This window comes from Rhinatrema bivittatum, chromosome 1 (assembly GCF_901001135.1).
Source record: "Rhinatrema bivittatum chromosome 1, aRhiBiv1.1, whole genome shotgun sequence".
Lineage (NCBI taxonomy): Eukaryota > Metazoa > Chordata > Amphibia > Gymnophiona > Rhinatrematidae > Rhinatrema > Rhinatrema bivittatum.
The window spans coordinates 830,667,547-830,687,668 of NC_042615.1; the positions used below are offsets into that span (position 1 = coordinate 830,667,547).

Genomic DNA, 20,122 nt, shown 5'->3' on the forward strand with positions numbered 1-20,122 from the left:
TTACAAAAGTATCCTGTAAGATAGAAATGTACAGAAATGCATTTCCCAGCTCAGAAGTTAGAAGCAAAAGCAGGAAACTGAAGGGGAGGGATGGAAAGGGTCAGTGAGATAGATCTGAATTTAACTGCTCCAGATATCACACAAAAATTATATTATAGCAGGGTGTGACTTGCCCGCATGAGGCAAACAAGGACCTGAGGCCTGTACCAGAATTCAGCAAAGCACAGGAAGATGTCCAAACAAGTCTGGTTTCCCAGCCTTGCCAACCAATCAGATTTGAAATGATAATGATAATTATTTTAGTTCTCTTGGAACCTGCTTTGATTTTTACAAATAAGGCCTTATATTAAGATAATAAAGCAAAATAAAGTGGTGCTGTGCTAGAGATCCCCAGCTGGGAGCTGTGTTCTTCCTTCGTGCTAGAGAAGTTGGGGAGGACTCTGTAGGTGCCACCTTTGGAGGGCACCCAGCTCAAAGGGAAGAGAGAGAGTGGAGCCGTTGGCTGAAAGCCTGCCGCACTTACAGATACTTGCAAGAATCTGAAATAGTAACAGCAGAGCCAACACTCTGGGAAGCCAGAAGTGACTCCCCCATCCCTCAGATTGATTCCGTTCCTCTGTATTTTTTGGATTTTCTCGTCTGGATTATGAACTGTACAGTTTGGAGAATGTGAAAGTCTGACAGCCTCACGACTTTATGATAAGGAGGAATGATATGGAGGTGAGAAGAGACTCCATCCTCTTTTATCATCTCTGTACAGGACATTCAGATGGCAGGATTTTCCCAAACCTCACAACTCAAGAGTAAAATCTTTCCTCTAATTTTGGTTTCTGATGCTTTGATTCTAGTTTTTGCTAACCTGCACAGAGCGGCACTATAGGAGACACAACAGGATTGGGGGTTGGGTTCCCTGTGAGAATTTGATCTAGTTTGTGAAGATGAGCATAAAATCGCTGCTCAGCAGACTGGATGTGCCTTTATGGTCTTTATCTGCTGTCATTTACTATGTTATTGTGTTACTATGTTAGTATGTTACTATGCTATTGTGTTACTATGTTACTATGTTATTGTGTTACTATATTACTATGTTATTATGTTACTATATTATTGTGTTACTATGTTATTGAGTTACTATATTACTATGTTACTATGTTAGCATGTTATTTGTTACTATGTTATTGTGTTACTATGTTAGTATGTTACTATGCTATTGTGTTACTATGTTACTATGTTATTTTATTTATTTATTTATTTATTAACTTTTATTTACCGACATTCGTGAAACACATCATGCCGGTTTACAAAAAATAATACTATATTACTATGTTATTAATACTATTAATACTATTAATACTATTAATACTATGTTATTAATACTATTAATACTATATTACTATGTTATTATGTTACTATATTATTGTGTTACTATGTTATTGAGTTACTATATTACTATGTTACTATGTTAGCATGTTATTTGTTACTATGTTATTGTGTTACTATGTTAGTATTTTATTGTGTTACTATGTTATTGAGTTACTATATTACTATGTTACTGTGTTACTGTTACTATGTTATTATGTTACTGTTATTGAGTTACTATATTACTATGTTACTATGTTATTGTGTTACTATGTTAGCATGTTATTGTGTTACTATGTTATTGAATTACTATATTACTATGTTAGTATGCTAATGTGTTTCTATGTTAGTATGTTATTGTGTTTCTATGTTATTGTGTTACTATCGGGCCAATACAGTACAGTGTGCTCCGGTGGAGTGCACTTTTAGCTGGGGTTTCAACACGCTAGCTTTACCCCTTATACAGTATTTATTTATTTATTTAGAACTTTTTTTATACCGACATTCATAGACATATCACATTAGTTTATAGATCAACGTGGTTAAACCAAAAAGATGAGAAATTGATTTATAAAGTTACAATTAACAAGGGGACAAACGAACAAGTAGGGAGTATTAGAGGGTCGAGCAGAGCTAGGTAATGATAGTAGCAGATAGTATAACCAATAGATAGATGTAGATCGTTTAACATAACTAGATAGTTTAGCCATAACTACATAATTTAACCAATAAATAGAAGTGGGCTTGATGAGGGTAGGGGAGAGTTAGCTCTTGAAGGAATGAGCCACAGAATGAGGGGGGGGGCGGGGGGGGGGGGGGAAGAGGAAGGGATGTTTTGACAGAGGGATGGAGGTTGAAGTTAGTTATTAGCCCGTTTAAACAGCCAAGTTTTTAGGGTTTTTTTTAACGTTTTGATACATTGTTCTTGGCATAGATCGGGTGGCATTGAATTCCAGATCTTTGGGCCTGCTATGGAGAGAGCACGATCTTTGGTGGAGATAAGCTGAGACAGTTTATGCGAGGGAATAGACAAGGAGCCTTTGTAGGTGGATCTAGTTGGTCTATTGGAGGAGTGATATTGCAAGGAGCCATTAAGCCAGTGAGAGTTTTGATTGTGAAGGGATTTGTGGATAATTGTGAGGGCTTTGTGGAGTATTCTAGAGGGGATGGGGAGCCAATATAGGTCTCTAAGGATTGGAGTGATGTGGTCTATTCTGCGAGAATTGGAGAAGATTCTAGCTGCTGCGTTTTGCAGTATTTGGAGCAGTTTGATGGAAACAGCAGGAAGGCCTAGGAGGAGAGTATTGCAGTAGTCAATCTTCGAAAATAGAATCGCTTGGAGGACAGTCCTGAAATCATTGTAGTGGAGGAGTGGTCTTAGTTTCTTAAGGATGTGCAGCTTGTAGAAGCAGTCTTTGGTGCTGTTATTGATAATTTTTTTTAAGTTCAGATGGCTGTCAAGTGTGACTCCTAAATCTATTACTTGTTGAGAGAAGGAAACAGTCTGAAGGGAGGGGAGAGGGTTGTGGTTACCAGGGCAGATGAGTAGGAGCTCTGTTTTTGTAGTATTTAAGGCGAGGTTAAGGTTGGTTAGAAGGCAGTTAATAGAAGAGAGGCAGTTTTCCCAGGTCTTTAGGGCTTTGGGTATGGACTCTTTGATGGGGATGAGAATTTGAACATCATCTGCGTAGATATAATGGGTGAGACCCACATAGCTAGGAATTGGCATAATGGCAGGAGATAGACATTGAAGAGAGTCAAGGATAGGGAGGAGCCTTGGGGAACTCCGTGGGTAAGGTTGATAGGGTTGGATTCGTGGGCACCAATTTTGACCTTGTAGTGTCTGTTATTGAGGAAGGCTTCAAACCAGTTCAGGGCAATTCCAGAGATACCTATTTCAGAAAGGCGTTTAATCATGAGGTTATGGTTGACCGTGTCGAAGGCCAAAGAAATGCCAAGCATGGCTAGAATGTATGACTTGCCCTTATCAAGTCCTTTAGGGCATCTGTAAGGGATATTAAGAGAGTTTCCGTATTGAAGAATTTACGGAATCCGAATTGTGAGGGAAATAAGGTGTTGTGTTTTTCAAGATGATCATTAAGTTGTGAGTTGACCACTCTTTCTGTAAGTTTGGATAGGAAAGGGAGGTTAGATATTGGCCAGAAATTAGCGGGGTCAGAAGGGTCAAGGTTAGATTTTTTTAAGATGGGTTTGAGGATGGCTTGTTTCCAAGCTGGGGGGACTTGCCCAAGGGAAAAGGAGAGGTTAATTATTTCCGATAGTGGTTTGGCAATGATGTCTGGGATAGAGAGAAGTGATTTAGTGGGAATGGAGTCCTCAGGGTGTGAGGAGGGTTTCATATTTTTTAAAATTGTTGCTATCTCTAAGTAGGAGGTGAGTTCAAAGGAGTCAAGTGTAGAGTTCTGGTAAGTTGTCATGGGGGGTGTGAGGTGGAGAGGGAGGGAATCGTGCAATTAGTTTGTGTATTTTGTCGTGGAAGAAGGTTGCTAATTCATTACATTTATTTTTGGCTTCGTTATCTGCTATGGGTGGAGGGGTTGTTTTTGTGAGGTGTGAGACGTAATTGAACAGGGCCTTGGCGTTACTTTGGAAGTTATGGATTTTTAGAGCGTAATAGTCTATTTTGGTTTTGAGGATGGAATCTCTGTAGTGGTTGAGGGTGTGTTTGTATGATGCGAGGAGGGAGGGGGAGGGATCCTTGCGCCATTTCTTTTCTTTGGTTCTAGTTCTCGTTTGAGTGACTTTAGTTCAGCGGTGTACCATGATTTTTGGGGGTTTGACGGGTTTAGTTCTTTGGAGATGAGTGGGCAGATTTTGTCGGCTATGTCCTTGGTAATCATGTTCCATGAGCTATGGGCAGAGTCCATGTTGGAAAGGTCTAAGTAGACCAGGTCACCAGCTAGGGAGTATGTTAGTAAGGGGTAATACCGCGTCGAAAACACATGGCCAACCCTCCTGAAACTAATAGTGCCCACAACATGAAAATGCATGTTGATGGCTCTATTAGTTATTCCCGCGTGATTCAGAAAGTAAAATGTGCAACCAAGCCGCACATTTTACCTTCAAAAATTAACACCTGCCCAAAGGCAGGGGCTAATTTCGGCCGGCACCGGGGAAGTGTACAGAAAAGCAGAAAAACCTGCTTTTCTGTACACCCTCCAACCTAATCTCATAGCGATATTAAATCAGAGGCCCCAAAATTAAACAAAAAATGTAAATTTAAATTTAAAAAATTTAAAATGTGCCCGCAGCCCGCGGGTCGGAAGACTGATGCTCAATTATGCCGGCATCCATTTTCCGAACCTGTAGCTGTCAGCGGGCTCGAGAACCGAAGCTGGTAAAACTGAGCGTCGATTGTCAAACCCGCTGAAAGCCGCTGCTCCTGTCAAAAAGGAGGCGCTAGGGATGCGCTAGTGTCCCTAGCACCTCTTTTTACTACAGACCATCATTTGCATGTGGGCCGATACTAAATCACGCGCACAGGAGAGTGACCTGTGCTCGCATCGGGAGAGCGGGCACTTGCCAGCTCTCCCGCACTTTTTTCTGTATTGGCCCGAATGTTAGTATGTTGTGTTACTATGTTATTGTGTTACTATGTTATTGTGTTACTATATTACTATGTAACTATGTTACTACGTTGCCTTCCCTTCAACAGGGGAATAAGTCAATCAGCCATTGTGTTTGTTCTGCACAGCAGTACCTTCATTTTGGAGAAAATCTCCATTAATTCTCTCTGGGGCAGCATCTTCCACTGGTGTGTCTTCCTTCTCAGCATCTGTATAAGAAGAGAGAAAAGACGAAGGGTGACTTGATACTGTACAAAGCAGAGATGAAGATTCACTCCTGGTGACAACTTTTGTTCTCAAATGCCACAACCCAGTCGGGTTTTCAGGATACCTACTTTGAATATGCATTAGATGTCTTTGCATGCAATGCATGAAAATTGATCTCATGAATATCCAGTGAAGATATCTTGAAAACCTGATTAGCTTGTGGCGCACAGGCTGTAGTTGCCTACCTCTGTAGTATTGTTTGAATTGGGCAGGGTTGGTCAATTCCAGTCCTCAAGAGCCTCAAACAGGCCTGGTTTTCAAGATACCCATAATGAATATGCATGAGATAGTTTTGTTTACAATGGAGGCAGTGCATGCAAATCTTTGTATGCAAATCTCTCTCATGCATATTCATTGAGGATAACCTGAAAACCAGAACTGTTTGTGGCTCTTGAAGACTGGTGTTTGCCTCCCCAGGGATAGGGAATTTATTTATTTGTTTTTATATACCGATGTTCGATTTTACATATCACATCGGTTTACTGAGAATTGAGTGGTACAGGAAAACAAGTGTTTCCTTTTGTTAATTACAAGGAACATCTATAACATATAAATAGTTAAACAATAATCAAAGGTGTAAATATTACATGTTACAGGAGAACATCTATAAATCATGAAAAAATAATCAATAAACAAATAATCAAAGGTGTAGATTTTACATGTTACAGGAGAACATCTACTTTTAAGAATCTGCAACTGGACAATTATCTTTGAGCTCAAAAATTTACTTTATTTCATATATATATTTGGCATTGCTTATATTTATATTTATTGCTACGTTAAATAGTTATACTTCTTATATAAAATATTATATTTCTTTATTTATTACCAGTTAAAATATTATCACTTTATTTAGCATTATGTTAAATTGTCAACCAGTTATACTGTTCCATATGTTCTACGGTTCCATATAAAGCTCCGCTCTCTGTTGAGCAGTTCTTCGTTTTATGTAAACCGGAGTGATTTGTAGTCCCTACAAGAACTTCGGTATATAAAAATATAAATAAATAAATCTATAAATGATGAACAAATAATCAATAAACAAATCATCAAAGGTGTAGATATTACATGTTACAGGAGAACATCTATAAATGATGAATAAATAATCAATAAACAAATCAAAGGTGTGGCTGTTTCAAGTTACAGGAGAACATCTATAAATGATGAACAAATAATCAATAAACAAATAATCAAAGGTGTGGATGTTTCACGTTACAGGAGTCAATCACACAAACACAATGCCCAAAAATATTCTTATTCCAGTGTCTGAAGAGTTATCAACCACACATCAAACCAAAACCCAGCACTGGTGTATGTTTTATCAATCAATTCAAAAATTGTTAGACCACACGAACATTACTCAGTCAATTATTTTATTTGTAGGACCTCAAAGCTACTTGAGAATGTTCAAAGCATACACACTCAGAATGTAGCGTACAGGTCCAAATTTGATATTTATTTAATGTGAATAAACTTATTCAAAAAATTTTTTTGCTTGTTTTTTAATTTGTTTAAAAACATAGCAAGACCCCTACTATTCCACCTTTATAGATGTATCACCATTATTTGCACACGAAAATTGAATAAAGCTTTCAAAAAAACTTTTTTGTTGATCTCTGAATCATACTTAGCAAGTTTATTATAATGAAAAGTCTCGAAAGTATACTCATCTTCACAGCATCCTACATGTCCCATGTAGGATGCTGTGAAGATGAGTATACTTTCGAGACTTTTCATTTGCACACTAAACTGTTGAACGGTTAAGCAAATAGTCGAGGACAATAAATTTCATAATCAATAAGGTATGTATATTGCATACTACATTTCTTTATTTATTTGTTTGCTTTTTTTATACCAACGGGCTGTTATGTTATGAGTAAAGTCAATAGTGGACCCTTGGGCCGGCTGAGGTGGACAGCGTCCACAGGAGTTAATAAGCCGGGAGGCGGCACTCAGCTGGAGCGGACTGATGGCGTCTTCACCCTGGAAACCCAAGACCCCCCCAGGAGGAGCCCGTAGGGGTCCGAGTCACTGGGACTTAGGAGAATCGTGAATGAGTCCAAGGTTCGAGGCTGGCAGAAGACAAAGGAGAATCGTGAAGAAGACCAAGGTTCGTGGCTGGCTGAAGACAAAGGAGAATCATGAAGAAGACCAAGGTTCGTGGCTGGCTGAAGACAAAGGAGAATCGTGAAGAAGACCAAGGTTCGTGGCTGGCTGAAGACAAAGGAGAATCGTGAAGAAGACCAAGGTTCGTGGCTGGCTGAAGACAAGGAGAATCAGGAACCGGAGCTGGAGTCAGGATATGTAGACAGCAAGTAGAGCCCAGAGCTGGAGCCAAGGCACAGCAGGACCAAACAGAACCTGACCTGGAAGCAAGGCACGGCTGGGACAAGCTGGAACCGGAGCTGGAAGCAAGGCACGGCTGGAACAAGCAGGAACCAGGGCTGGAAGCAAGGCACGGCTGGAACAAGCTGGAACCGGAGCTGGAAGCAAGGCACGGCTGGAACAAGCAGGAACCAAGGCTGAAAGCAACGCTGGGAAGCAACTAAGCACACAGTAGAGTGACCTCGTTGCAAAGGCAAAGCAAGGAAGTCAGACGCTGGTTTAAATAGCCGGCCAGCGTCTGACGTCAGGAACGGGGCGGTTCAGCACTTCCGGGTGCTGGACCTTTAAGAGCCCCCTGCTCGCGCGCGCGCGTTGCCTGGCAGTGGGAGGAGTCTGAGTCGTCCCTCGGCAGCGTCTCCACGTGGAGAGAGACGCTGCCATGCGGCCCTGCAGGCCCCAGGAGCAACGGAACGCGGCGAGACCGGGAGAGGCAGCAGAAAGGTAAGGACCCGGTCGCTAGCCTAGCGACCGGGACCGCAACAGTACCCCCCCTTTTACGCCCCCTCTTCAGAGGACTAGGCCTGTCAGGATGGTCCAGATGATATTGCTGTAGGAGAGTCTTGTCCAAGATGTTGCGGGCAGGCCCCCACGTATTGTCTTCGTCTCCACAACCTTCCCAGGCCAGCAAATACTCCCAACGTCTGTTGGCGAAACGAGCATCCAGGACCTCTCGTACCTGAAACGTAGGATCCCCATCCGTGGTGGTGGAAGCGTCGTCAAGAGGCCTGGGGTGGAATCTGGAAAGAATTACTGGTTTTAAGAGAGAGACGTGAAAGACATCATGAATGCGTAAAGTGGTTGGGAGTCGTAGACGGTAAGAGACCAACCCTACTCTTTCAGCTACGCGGAAGGGACCACAGAACTTGGGAGAGAGTTTCTTGGAAGGTTGCCTCAAATGAATGTTCTTTGTACTAAGCCACACTCGATCGCCTGGGAGGAAGGTGAATGCAGGTTTTCGGTGTCGATCATAGTAGCGTTTAGCAGTGCGTGCGACCTTCTGAAGACGGTGTTGAGTTGAGGACCACAATTTACTCAATTGGTCCGCGGACAATTGAGCAGCGGGTGAGGAGGTTGGTACAGGTAGAGGTAACGGTGGTTTGAGCTGTTTACCGTACACAATTTGAAAAGGGGATTTCCCCGTCGCCGTATGTATCTGATTATTATAGGCGAATTCAGCCCAAGGCAAAAGCTCCACCCAATTATCTTGTTTGTGGTTAATGAACGCTCGTAGGAACAACTTTAAAGAACGATTCATGCGTTCAGTTTGCCCATTACTTTGCGGGTGAAAAGCGGAAGAGAAACTCAACTGGATCTTAAATTTTTTGCATAAGGCTTTCCAATACCTGGCTGTGAATTGAGGACCTCTGTCTGAAACAATGTCCTGAGGCAGACCATGAATACGGAATACATGGTGTGTGAACAGAGAAGCCAGTTCAGTGGCGGAAGGTAATTTGGGTAAAGGCACAAAGTGAGCCATTTTAGAGAATCGGTCCACCGTGACCCATACCACAGTCTTGCCTTGCGAAGGCGGGAGTTCCACCATAAAGTCAGTGGCAATATGTGTCCAGGGTTCCGTGGGTATAGGTAACGGTTGTAGTAACCCTCTCGGGGGGCCATTAAGCGGTTTCTGCAGAGCGCAAGTGGGGCAAGAACTCACGTAAAGGGAAACATCACGTCGAAGACCTGGCCACCAATAGAAACGATTTATAAGATCCAAAGTTCTTAGTCTACCAGCGTGCCCCCCGGTCAAGGAGTCGTGGCCCCAAGACAGGACTTCCCTCCGAAGCCTTTTAGGAACCGTAGTCTTACTTGAGGAACAAATGGAAGTAGTAGTTAGTTGAACACAGGCAGGATCCAGGATGGTTCGTGGAGAGTCGTCCTCCTCCTCCGGCTGACAGGTACGAGATAGAGCATCGGCTCGAACGTTCTTCTCCGCTGGTCGAAACTTGAGGATGAAATTGAAACGACTGAAGAAGAGTGACCATCTTGCTTGCCGCGAGTTTAGTCGTTGAGCTCGGGCCAAGTACAATAAATTTTTGTGGTCAGTGTACACTGTCACCGGATGATTAGCCCCCTCCAGCCATTGCCTCCACTCCTCGAAGGCTAACTTAATGGCTAGGAGTTCCTTGTCTCCGATGCCATAGTTACATTCAGCAGGCGAAAACTTTTTAGAGAAGTAAGAACATGGCATCAATTTGCCCGAAGTATCGTGTTGACTGAGCACCGCTCCAACAGCCAGATTCGAGGCATCGACCTCCAAGATGAAGGGTCGTTGTGGATCTGGGTGTCGTAGGCAGGAAGCGGCTAGGAATGCTTGTTTTAAGTCTTCAAAGGCAGCCGAGGCGGTAGTGGACCAATCGTGAGCGTTAACCCCTTTGCGAGTAAGCGCCGTGAGAGGAGCTACCTTCTGGGAGTAATGTGGTATAAAATGCCTGTAAAAATTGGCGAATCCAAGGAATCGCTGTAGCGCCTTCAGGCCAGACGGGCGAGGCCAATTGACAATGGCCGCCACCTTCTCTGGGTCCATCTGGAAACCGGACGAGGAAACAATATATCCCAAGAACGGAAGTGACTCGCGCTCAAACTGACATTTTTCAAATTTAGCGTATAGATGATTGTCCCTTAGAGCCTGTAAGACTTGTTTGACGTGTTGGCGATGGGAAGAAAGATCTTGGGAATAGATCAGGACGTCATCAAGGTACACTATGACGAAGGAATGAAGCATCTCCCGGAGTACCTCATTCATCAGATTCTGGAAGACAGCAGGGGCATTACATAAGCCGAAAGGCATTACTAAGTATTCGTAATGTCCATCTCGCGTGTTGAACGCTGTCTTCCACTCGTCACCGGGACGAATACGAACCAAATTGTAAGCTCCACGTAAATCCAATTTTGTAAAGATCTTGGCCCCCTGAAGTCTATCGAGCAGTTCTGGGATCAGAGGCAAGGGATAGCGATCTTTCTTAGTGATGGAGTTCAGACCTCGATAGTCTATGCACGGCCGGAGGGAGCCATCTTTTTTGGACACAAAAAAGAATCCTGCTCCTGCAGGGGAGTGCGAAGGACGAATGAACCCTTTGGCAAGATTCTCCGTAATGTAGTCTGACATTGCATGGGTTTCTGGCAGAGAAAGAGGGTATACCCTACCCCGCGGAGGAGTGGAACCAGGTAGTAAATCAATGGCACAGTCGAAGGGCCGATGGCATGGAAGCAGTTCAGCCTTTTGTTTGGAGAACACGTCAGCGTAATTCTGGTACGGCAAAGGAAGGTCCAGGGCAGAGTGAGAGAGTAATATCTCCGGTCTAGGAACGGGATCCAGGCAATTCTGGAAACAGGAAGGACTCCATTGCGCAATTTGGAGAGAGTCCCAATGGATCACCGGAGCATGTTGTTGCAACCAAGGGAGTCCCAGGACCACAGGGTGCACCGATTTATCAAGTAGCAAAAAGGAGATTGTCTCAGTGTGAAGCACTCCCGTCCGTAAAGTGAGAGGCATCGTAGTTTCAGAAATGGATCCAGGTAGAGGGGTTCCCTGGATAGAGGTAACCCGTAATGGAGGTATCCGGCGCTTAGTAGGTAGTCCTAATTGGTGTACCAGTTCTCTCCAGATAAAGTTCCCTCCGGCTCCGGAATCAATGAAAGCTAGAGTCTGAAAGGAGCCACCTGGATACTCCAACGTTATAGGAACTGTACATTGAGGAGTAGCATTAACATAGCCTAGGGGAACCTCCTCATCTCTCCCTAGACTTGAGCTTTTCCCGGTCTCGCAGGACACTGACCCAGGAAATGACCCTTAGTGCCGCAGTATAAGCACAGGCCTTGAGTGCGGCGACGTGTCTTCTCCTCCTCGGTTAGGGGCGCCCGACCAAGCTGCATAGGTTCCTCAGAGGGGCTGTGGGAGGCTGATGATGTCTTGTGAGATAAAGTCAGAGACCTGGAGAAGGAGGGTGCCAAAGAGACAGGCCGACGAGGAACTCGACCCTCCTTAGCTCGTTGCTGCAATCGCCGGTCAATCCTCCCGGCCAAGTCTATCACCCCGTTCAGAGTGAAGGGCAGGTCGCGAGCCATCAGCTCGTCCTTGATACGGCCTGCAAGGCCTTCCAAGAAAATACCCCGCAAACAGTCATCCTGCCAGCCGAGTTCCATCGCCAGAGTACGAAATTCAATAGCGTACTCCGCCAGAGAACGGGATCCTTGTCGTAGCTGTAGAATTTCAGTGGTAGCGGTGGTAGCACGAGCTGGCTCGTCAAAAGTCTGTTTGAAGTGAGTCACGAAAACCTGTGAATTGTGCAGCATGGCGTCCTGTTTCTCCCACATGGGAGAGGCCCATAGCATAGCTCTCCCATCGAGCAGAGACAAAATATATGCTACCTTGACGGCATCAGACGGGAACTGCCCTGGTAGCAAAGTGAAGCGGATGAAACACTGATTCAAAAACGCCTTGCACGATCTGGCATCCCCGGAGTATCGAGTAGGCGCTGGAAGCTGAGTCTGCGCGGGAGCTAGAACCGCCGGTGGAGGCGGGGGTTGTGCCACCGGAGGAGGATTGGCGTCCAAGCGACTGGCTAGGCGATCCACCGTAGCAGCCAAGACTTCCAGACATTGCTGTTGCTGCTGGATTCTTTGGGCCATGCCAGGGATGGCCTGCATAGGAGCGGAGTCCGCCGAGTCCATGGCCTTTGCAAACTGTTATGTTATGAGTAAAGTCAATAGTGGACCCTTGGGCCGGCTGAGGTGGACAGCGTCCACAGGAGTTAATAAGCCGGGAGGCGGTACTCAGCTGGAGCGGACTGATGGCGTCTTCACCCTGGAAACCCAAGACCCCCCCAGGAGGAGCCCGTAGGGGTCCGAGTCGCTGGGACTTAGGAGAATCGTGAATGAGTCCAAGGTTCGAGGCTGGCAGAAGACAAAGGAGAATCGTGAAGAAGACCAAGGTTCGTGGCTGGCTGAAGACAAAGGAGAATCGTGAAGAAGACCAAGGTTCGTGGCTGGCTGAAGACAAAGGAGAATCGTGAAGAAGACCAAGGTTCGTGGCTGGCTGAAGACAAAGGAGAATCGTGAAGAAGACCAAGGTTCGTGGCTGGCTGAAGACAAGGAGAATCAGGAACCGGAGCTGGAGTCAGGATATGTAGACAGCAAGTAGAGCCCAGAGCTGGAGCCAAGGCACAGCAGGACCAAACAGAACCTGACCTGGAAGCAAGGCACGGCTGGGACAAGCTGGAACCGGAGCTGGAAGCAAGGCACGGCTGGAACAAGCAGGAACCAGGGCTGGAAGCAAGGCACGGCTGGAACAAGCTGGAACCGGAGCTGGAAGCAAGGCACGGCTGGAACAAGCAGGAACCAAGGCTGAAAGCAACGCTGGGAAGCAACTAAGCACACAGTAGAGTGACCTCGTTGCAAAGGCAAAGCAAGGAAGTCAGACACTGGTTTAAATAGCCGGCCAGCGTCTGACGTCAGGAACGGGGCGGTTCAGCACTTCCGGGTGCTGGACCTTTAAGAGCCCCCTGCTCGCGCGCGCGCGCGCGTTGCCTGGCAGTGGGAGGAGTCTGAGTCGTCCCTCGGCAGCGTCTCCACGTGGAGAGAGACACTGCCATGCGGCCCTGCAGGCCCCAGGAGCAACGGAACGCGGCGAGACCGGGAGAGGCAGCAGAAAGGTAAGGACCCGGTCGCTAGCCTAGCGACCGGGACCGCAACACGGGCTACATTTAAAAAAATTTTTATGGTCCATTTCCTTCCCACTCATTCTCCCTCCCACTCCCTCCCCCTCATTCTCCCTCCCACTCCCTCTCACCTCCCTCCTCTAGTCCCTCTCATCTCCCCCCTCAAGTCTCCCTCCCTCTCACCTTCCTCCCTCCCCTCAGTCACTCCCCCTCTCTCAGTCCCCTCCCCTTTCAGCTCATCCACAACCCCTTCCCTCGGATGGCATAGATGGAAGATCTCCGGTGGGGTGGTCCATCCCTCGCGCGCGCCGCTGCCGCAGCTGCCACTACTGCTCTTTGCCGCTGCTCCTCGCTGCCGCCACCACTGCTACTGCTCCTCCCTGTGCCATTTTTTTCAGGCACGCTCCGCTCTGACCGACGTGCGCGCCCGCGCATGTGCGGTAGAGCTGCTCTCCACTGCGCATTTGCGGCACGTCGGTCAGGCCTCCCTTATCTAGTAGATATTCAACTAGACTCATCACATCGGCGTACATGGAACACAAAGTAACATGAACTTGCAGGGAACTAAGATGGAGCAGGAAAACTCAGGGGTTTCGTTGAACAAGTGATTCAAGGTGCAGGATTGCAGGGGCACAAATATTAATGCTGAGCAGTTCCACTGGTACTGGGGGCTGTAACATGGGGGTGGGTGTTAACTAGAGAGATAGTGGTGAGATTTTCCTTGGTTACAGTGGATATGTATGCTACAGTAGGTTTCATCTTGTGGAGGCTATTTGAGGTTTAGATTCCAACTCTATCCCCTCTAAAACTCATTAGTATTACTGTTCCAGGCTACCTTTGTAAAAAAAAAAAAAAAATTGTGCATGCTCTGTATCCCTGCACCCATCCCCTGATCCCTCCAGTCCTAGAGGCGACAGGCTCTGTATCCCTGCTCCCATCCCCTGATCCCTCCAGTCCTAGAGGCGACAGGCTCTGTATCCCTGCTCCCATCCCCTGATCCCCATAGTCCTAGAGGTGACAGGCTCTGTATCCCTGCACCCATCCCCTGATCCCTCCAGTCCTAGAGGTGACAGGCTCTGTATCCCTGCTCCCACCCCCCGATCCCTCCAGTCCTAGAGGTGACAGGCTCTGTATCCCTGCTCCCATCCCCTGATCCCTCCAGTCCTAGAGGTGACAGGCTCTGTATCCCTGCTCCCACCCCCAGATCCCTCCAGTCCTAGAGGTGACAGGCTCTGTATCCCTGCACCCATCCCCTGATCCCTCCAGTCCTAGAGGTGACAGGCTCTGTATCCCTGCTCCCACCCCCCGATCCCTCCAGTCCTAGAGGTGACAGGCTCTGTATCCCTGCTCCCATCCCCTGATCCCTCCAGTCCTAGAGGTGACAGGCTCTGTATCCCTGCTCCCACCCCCAGATCCCTCCAGTCCTAGAGGTGACAGGCTCTGTATCCCTGCACCCATCTCCTGATCCCTCCAGTCCTAGAGGTGATGGGCTCTGTATCCCTGCGCCCATCCCCTGCTCCCTCCAGTCCTAGAGGTGACAGGCTCTGTATCACTGCACCATCCCCTGATCCCTCCAGTCCTAGAGGTGACAGGCTCTGTATCCCTGCTCCCATCCCCTGATCCCTCCAGTCCTAGAGGTGACAGGCTCTGTATCCCTGCTCCCATCCCCTGATCCCTCCAGTCCTAGAGGCGACAGGCTCTGTATCCCTGCTCCCATCCCCTGATCCCTGCAGTCCTAGAGGTGACAGGCTCTGTATCCCTGCACCCATCCCCTGATCCCTCCAGTCCTAGAGGTGACAGGCTCTGTATCCCTGCTCCCACCCCCCGATCCCTCCAGTCCTAGAGGTGACAGGCTCTGTATCCCTGCTCCCATCCCCTGATCCCTCCAGTCCTAGAGGTGACAGGCTCTGTATCCCTGCTCCCACCCCCAGATCCCTCCAGTCCTAGAGGTGACAGGCTCTGTATCCCTGCACCCATCCCCTGCTCCCTCCAGTCCTAGAGGAAACAGGCTCTGTATCCCTGCGCCCATCCCCTGAGCCCTCCAGTCCTAGAGGTGACAGGCTCTGTATCTCGGCACCCATCCCCTGATCCCTCCAGTCCTAGAGGTGACAGGCTCTGTATCCCTGCACCCATCCCCTGATCCCTCCAGTCCTAGAGGAAACAGGCTCTGTATCCCTGCGCCCATCCCCTGAGCCCTCCAGTCCTAGAGGTGACAGGCTCTGTATCTCGGCACCCATCCCCTGATCCCTCCAGTCCTAGAGGTGACAGGCTCTGTATACCTGCACCCATCCCCTGATCCCTCCAGTCCTAGAGGTGACAGGCTCTGTATCTCGGCACCCATCCCCTGATCCCTCCAGTCCTAGAGGTGACAGGCTCTGTACCCTGCGCCCATCCCCTGATCCCTCCAGTCCTAGAGGTGACAGGCTCTGTATCCCTGTGCCTATTCCCCTGATCCCTCCACTTCTAGAGGTGATAGGCTCTGTATCCTTGTGTCCATCCCCTGATCCCTCCAGTCCTAGAGGTGACAGGCTCTGTATCCCTGCTCCCACCCCCCGATCCCTCCAGTCCTAGAGGTGACAGGCTCTGTATCCCTGCACCATCCCCTGATCCCTCCAGTCCTAGAGGTGACAGGCTCTGTATCCCTGCACCCATCCCCTGAGCCCTCCAGTCCTAGAGGTGACAGGCTCTGTATCCCTGCACCCATCCCCTGAGCCCTCCAGTCCTAGAGATAACAGGCTCTGTATCCTGCTCCCATCCCCCGATCCCTCCAGTCCTAGAGGTGACAGGCTCTGTATCCCTGCTCCCATCCCCCGATCCCTCCAGTCCTAGAGGTGACAGGCTCTGTATCCCTGCACCCATCCCCTGATCCCTCCAGTCCTAGAGGTGACAGGCTCTGTATCCCTGCACCATCCCCTGATCCCTCCAGTCCTAGAGGTGACAGGCTCTGTATCCCTGCTCCCATCCCCCGATCCCTCCAGTCCTAGAGGTGACAGGCTCTGTATCCCTGCTCCCATCCCCCGATCCCTCCAGTCCTAGAGGTGACAGGCTCTGTATCCCTGCACCCATCCCCTGCTCCCTCCAGTCCTAGAGGAAACAGGCTCTGTATCCCTGCGCCCATCCCCTGAGCCCTCCAGTCCTAGAGGTGACAGGCTCTGTATCTCGGCACCCATCCCCCGATCCCTCCAGTCCTAGAGGTGACAGGCTCTGTATCCCTGCACCCATCCCCTGATCCCTCCAGTCCTAGAGGTGACAGGCTCTGTATCCCTGCTCCCACCCCCCGATCCCTCCAGTCCTAGAGGTGACAGGCTCTGTATCCCTGCACCATCCCCTGATCCCTCCAGTCCTAGAGGTGACAGGCCCTGTATCCCTGCTCCCATCCCCCGATCCCTCCAGTCCTAGAGGTGACAGGCTCTGTATCCCTGCTCCCATCCCCCGATCCCTCCAGTCCTAGAGGTGAAAGGCTCTGTACCCCTGTACCAATCCCTAGATGTGACTGGTTTGTATCTTTGTCCATTCTATGAGTCAAGTTTGAAATCATCACAGGAGAATTTAATACACTTACAAAGGACCCCAAGGGCTATTGAGAGGATTAGTAGCAGGATGCAGAGGATCCCCAGAAGAATTATTATCCATGTGAGAAATGATGATCTGTGTTGAACAGCTGAAAAGAGATTAGAGGGACTTAGAGAATATGCAGTGATACAGGGAAGAAACATCCCTGCCTCTCATTAATCTTCAGTGATCCGGGTACTCTCCAACCACCATCCTAAATCTCAAACTCCAGATCCTAGGAATGAGCCTCACTCGCAGGCAGCTCCTTGCCTAGGTGACACTGGGCCTTCAAACTCCTCACATCTGCTCGCCCTGATTCTTGTAGAGGAAAACCCACTATATAACTTCCCTATAGAGCTACCCAATAACCATAATCACTTTCTAAAGAAATCAGACAGCAACACTCTTCCTTCAGCCTCTCTCCTGTCACCCTCAGGTATTCCCCAGATGTTACTCACATCAGACAATGCTGTATTCTATCCACCCTTCCTCCTGTCACCCTCAGGTATTCCCCAGATGTTACTCACATCAGACAATGCTGTATTCTATCCACCCTTCCTCCTGTCACCCTCAGGTATTCCCCAGATGTTACCCACACTAGACAATGCTGTATTCTATCCACCCTTCCTCCTGTCACCCTCACGTATTCCCCAGATGTTACTCACATCAGACAATGCTGTATTCTATCCACCCTTCCTCCTGTCACCCTCACGTATTCCCCAGATGTTACTCACATCAGACAATGCTGTATTCTATCCACCCTTCCTCCTGTCACCCTCAGGTATTCCCCAGATGTTACTCACATCAGACAATGCTGTATTCTATCCACCCTTCCTCCTGTCACCCTCACGTATTCCCCAGATGTTACTCACATCAGACAATGCTGTATTCTATCCACCCTTCCTCCTGTCACCCTCACGTATTCCCCAGATGTTACTCACATCAGACAATGCTGTATTCTATCCACCCTTTCTCCTGTCACCCTCAGGTATTCCCCAGATGTTACTCACATCAGACAATTCTGTATTCTATCCACCCTTCCTCCTGTCACCCTCACGTATTCCCCAGATGTTACCCACACTAGACAATGCTGTATTCTATCCACCCTTCCTCCTGTCACCCTCAGGTATTCCCCAGATGTTACTCACATCAGACAATTCTGTATTCTATCCACCCTTCCTCCTGTCACCCTCACGTATTCCCCAGATGTTACCCACATCAGACAATTCTGTATTCTATCCACCCTTCCTCCTGTCACCCTCAGGTATTCCCCAGATGTTACCCACACTAGACAATGCTGTATTCTATCCACCCTTTCTCCTGTCTCCCTCAGGTATTCCCCAGATGTTACTCACACTAGACAATGCTGTATTCTATCCACCCTTCCTCCTGTCACCCTCAGGTATTCCCCAGATGTTACCCACACTAGACAATGCTGTATTCTATCCACCCTTCCTCCTGTCACCCTCAGGTATTCCCCAGATGTTTCTCACACTAGACAATGCTGTATTCTATCCACCCTTTCTCCTGTCACCCTCACGTATTCCCCAGATGTTTCTCACACTAGACAATGCTGTATTCTATCCACCCTTTCTCCTGTCACCCTCAGGTATTCCCCAGATGTTACCCACACTAGACAATGCTGTATTCTATCCACCCCTCCTCCTGTCACCCTCACGTATTCCCCAGATGTTTCTCACACTAGACAATGCTGTATTCTATCCACCCTTTCTCCTGTTATTCTCAGGTATTCCCCAGATGTTACTCACATCAGACAATGCTGTAATCTATCCACCCTTTCTCCTGTCACCATAAAATATTCTCCACATGTTACACACCTCAGAGAATGCTGATTTCACATAAGGCTCTTTCCTGTCACCCTCAGGTGTTCCCCAGATGTTACTCACATCAGACAGGGCTGCTTTACCTTCAGCCTCTCTCCTGTCACCCTCAAGTATTCCTCAGATGTTATAGACCTCAGACCATGCCACTTTCTCTTTAGCCTCTCTCATGTCACCCTCAGGTTTAACCCAGATGTTACACACCTTAGCAGCACTGCTTTTTCCTCAGTCTCTGTCCTGTGACCATCACACACATATTCCCCAGATGTTACACACTTCAGACAGCACTGCTTTCTCTTCACTTCTCTTCTATCACTCTCACGTTTTCCCCAGATGTTACACACCTCAGACAGCACTGCTTTCTCTTCAGCCTCTCTCCTATCACCCTGAAGTAATCCCCAGATGTTACACACCTCAGACTGCACTGCTTTCTCTTCAGCCTCTCTCCTGTCACACTCAGGTTTTCCCCAGATGTTACACACCTCAGACTGCACTGCTTTCTCTTCAGCCTCTCTCCTGTCACACTCAGGTTTTCCCCAGATGTTACACACCTCAGACAGCACTGCTTTCTCTTCAGCCTCTCTCTTGTCACCCTGAAGTAATCCCCAGATGTTACACACCTCAGACTGCACTGCTTTCTCTTCAGCCTCTCTCCTGTCACACTCAGGTTTTCCCCAGATGTTACACACCTCAGACAGCACTGCTTTCTCTTCAGCCTCTCTCCTGTCACACTCAGCTATTCCCCAGATGTTACACACCTCAGACTGCACTGCTTTCTCTTCAGCCTCTCTCCTGTCACACTCAGGTTTTCCCCAGATGTTACACACCTCAGACAACACTGTTTTCTCTTCAACCTCTCTCCTGTCACCCTGAAGTAATCCCCAGATGTTACACACCTCAGACAGCACTGCTTTCTCTTCAGCCTCTCTCTTGTCACCCTGAAGTAATTCCCAGATGTTACACACTTCAGACAGCACTGCTTTCTCTTCACTTCTCTTCTATCACCCTCACGTTTTCCCCAGATGTTACACATCGCAGACAGCACTGCTTTCTCTTCAGCCTCTCTCCTGTCACACTTAGGTATTCCCCAGATGTTACACACCTCAGACAGCACTGCTTTCTCTTCAGCCTCTCTCCTGTCACACTGAAGTAATCCCCAGATGTTACACACCTCAGACAGCACTGCTTTCTCTTCAGCCTCTCTCTTGTCACCCTGAAGTAATCCCCAGATGTTACACACCTCAGACTGCACTGCTTTCTCTTCAGCCTCTCTCCTTCACACTCAGGTATTCCCCAGATGTTACACACCTCAGACAGCACTGCTTTCTCTTCAGCCTCTCTCCTGTCACACTCAGCTATTCCCCAGATGTTACACACCTCAGACAGCACTGCTTTCTCTTCAGCCTCTCTCTTGTCACCCTGAAGTAATTCCCAGATGTTACACACTTCAGACTGCACTGCTTTCTCTTCA

The 20,122-nt window shown here is 47.9% G+C and overlaps 1 protein-coding gene across 2 annotated transcripts in view; it reads right to left on the reverse strand.

The window, feature by feature from the left end:
* LOC115079391 (C-type lectin domain family 5 member A-like) overlaps positions 1-20,122 on the reverse strand; it is a 45,731-nt gene that overhangs the window by 20,904 nt on the left and 4,705 nt on the right. Inside the window, exons 3-4 of one of the 2 annotated variants that reach the window (XM_029582951.1) lie at positions 16,821-16,919; positions 5,081-5,155 (exon numbers count right to left, since the gene is read on the reverse strand). In XM_029582951.1, the coding sequence (XP_029438811.1) occupies positions 5,081-5,155; positions 16,821-16,919 (174 nt within the window). The remainder of the gene's footprint in view (positions 1-5,080; positions 5,156-16,820; positions 16,920-20,122) is intronic. The other variant, XM_029582959.1, reaches the window with a different exon arrangement.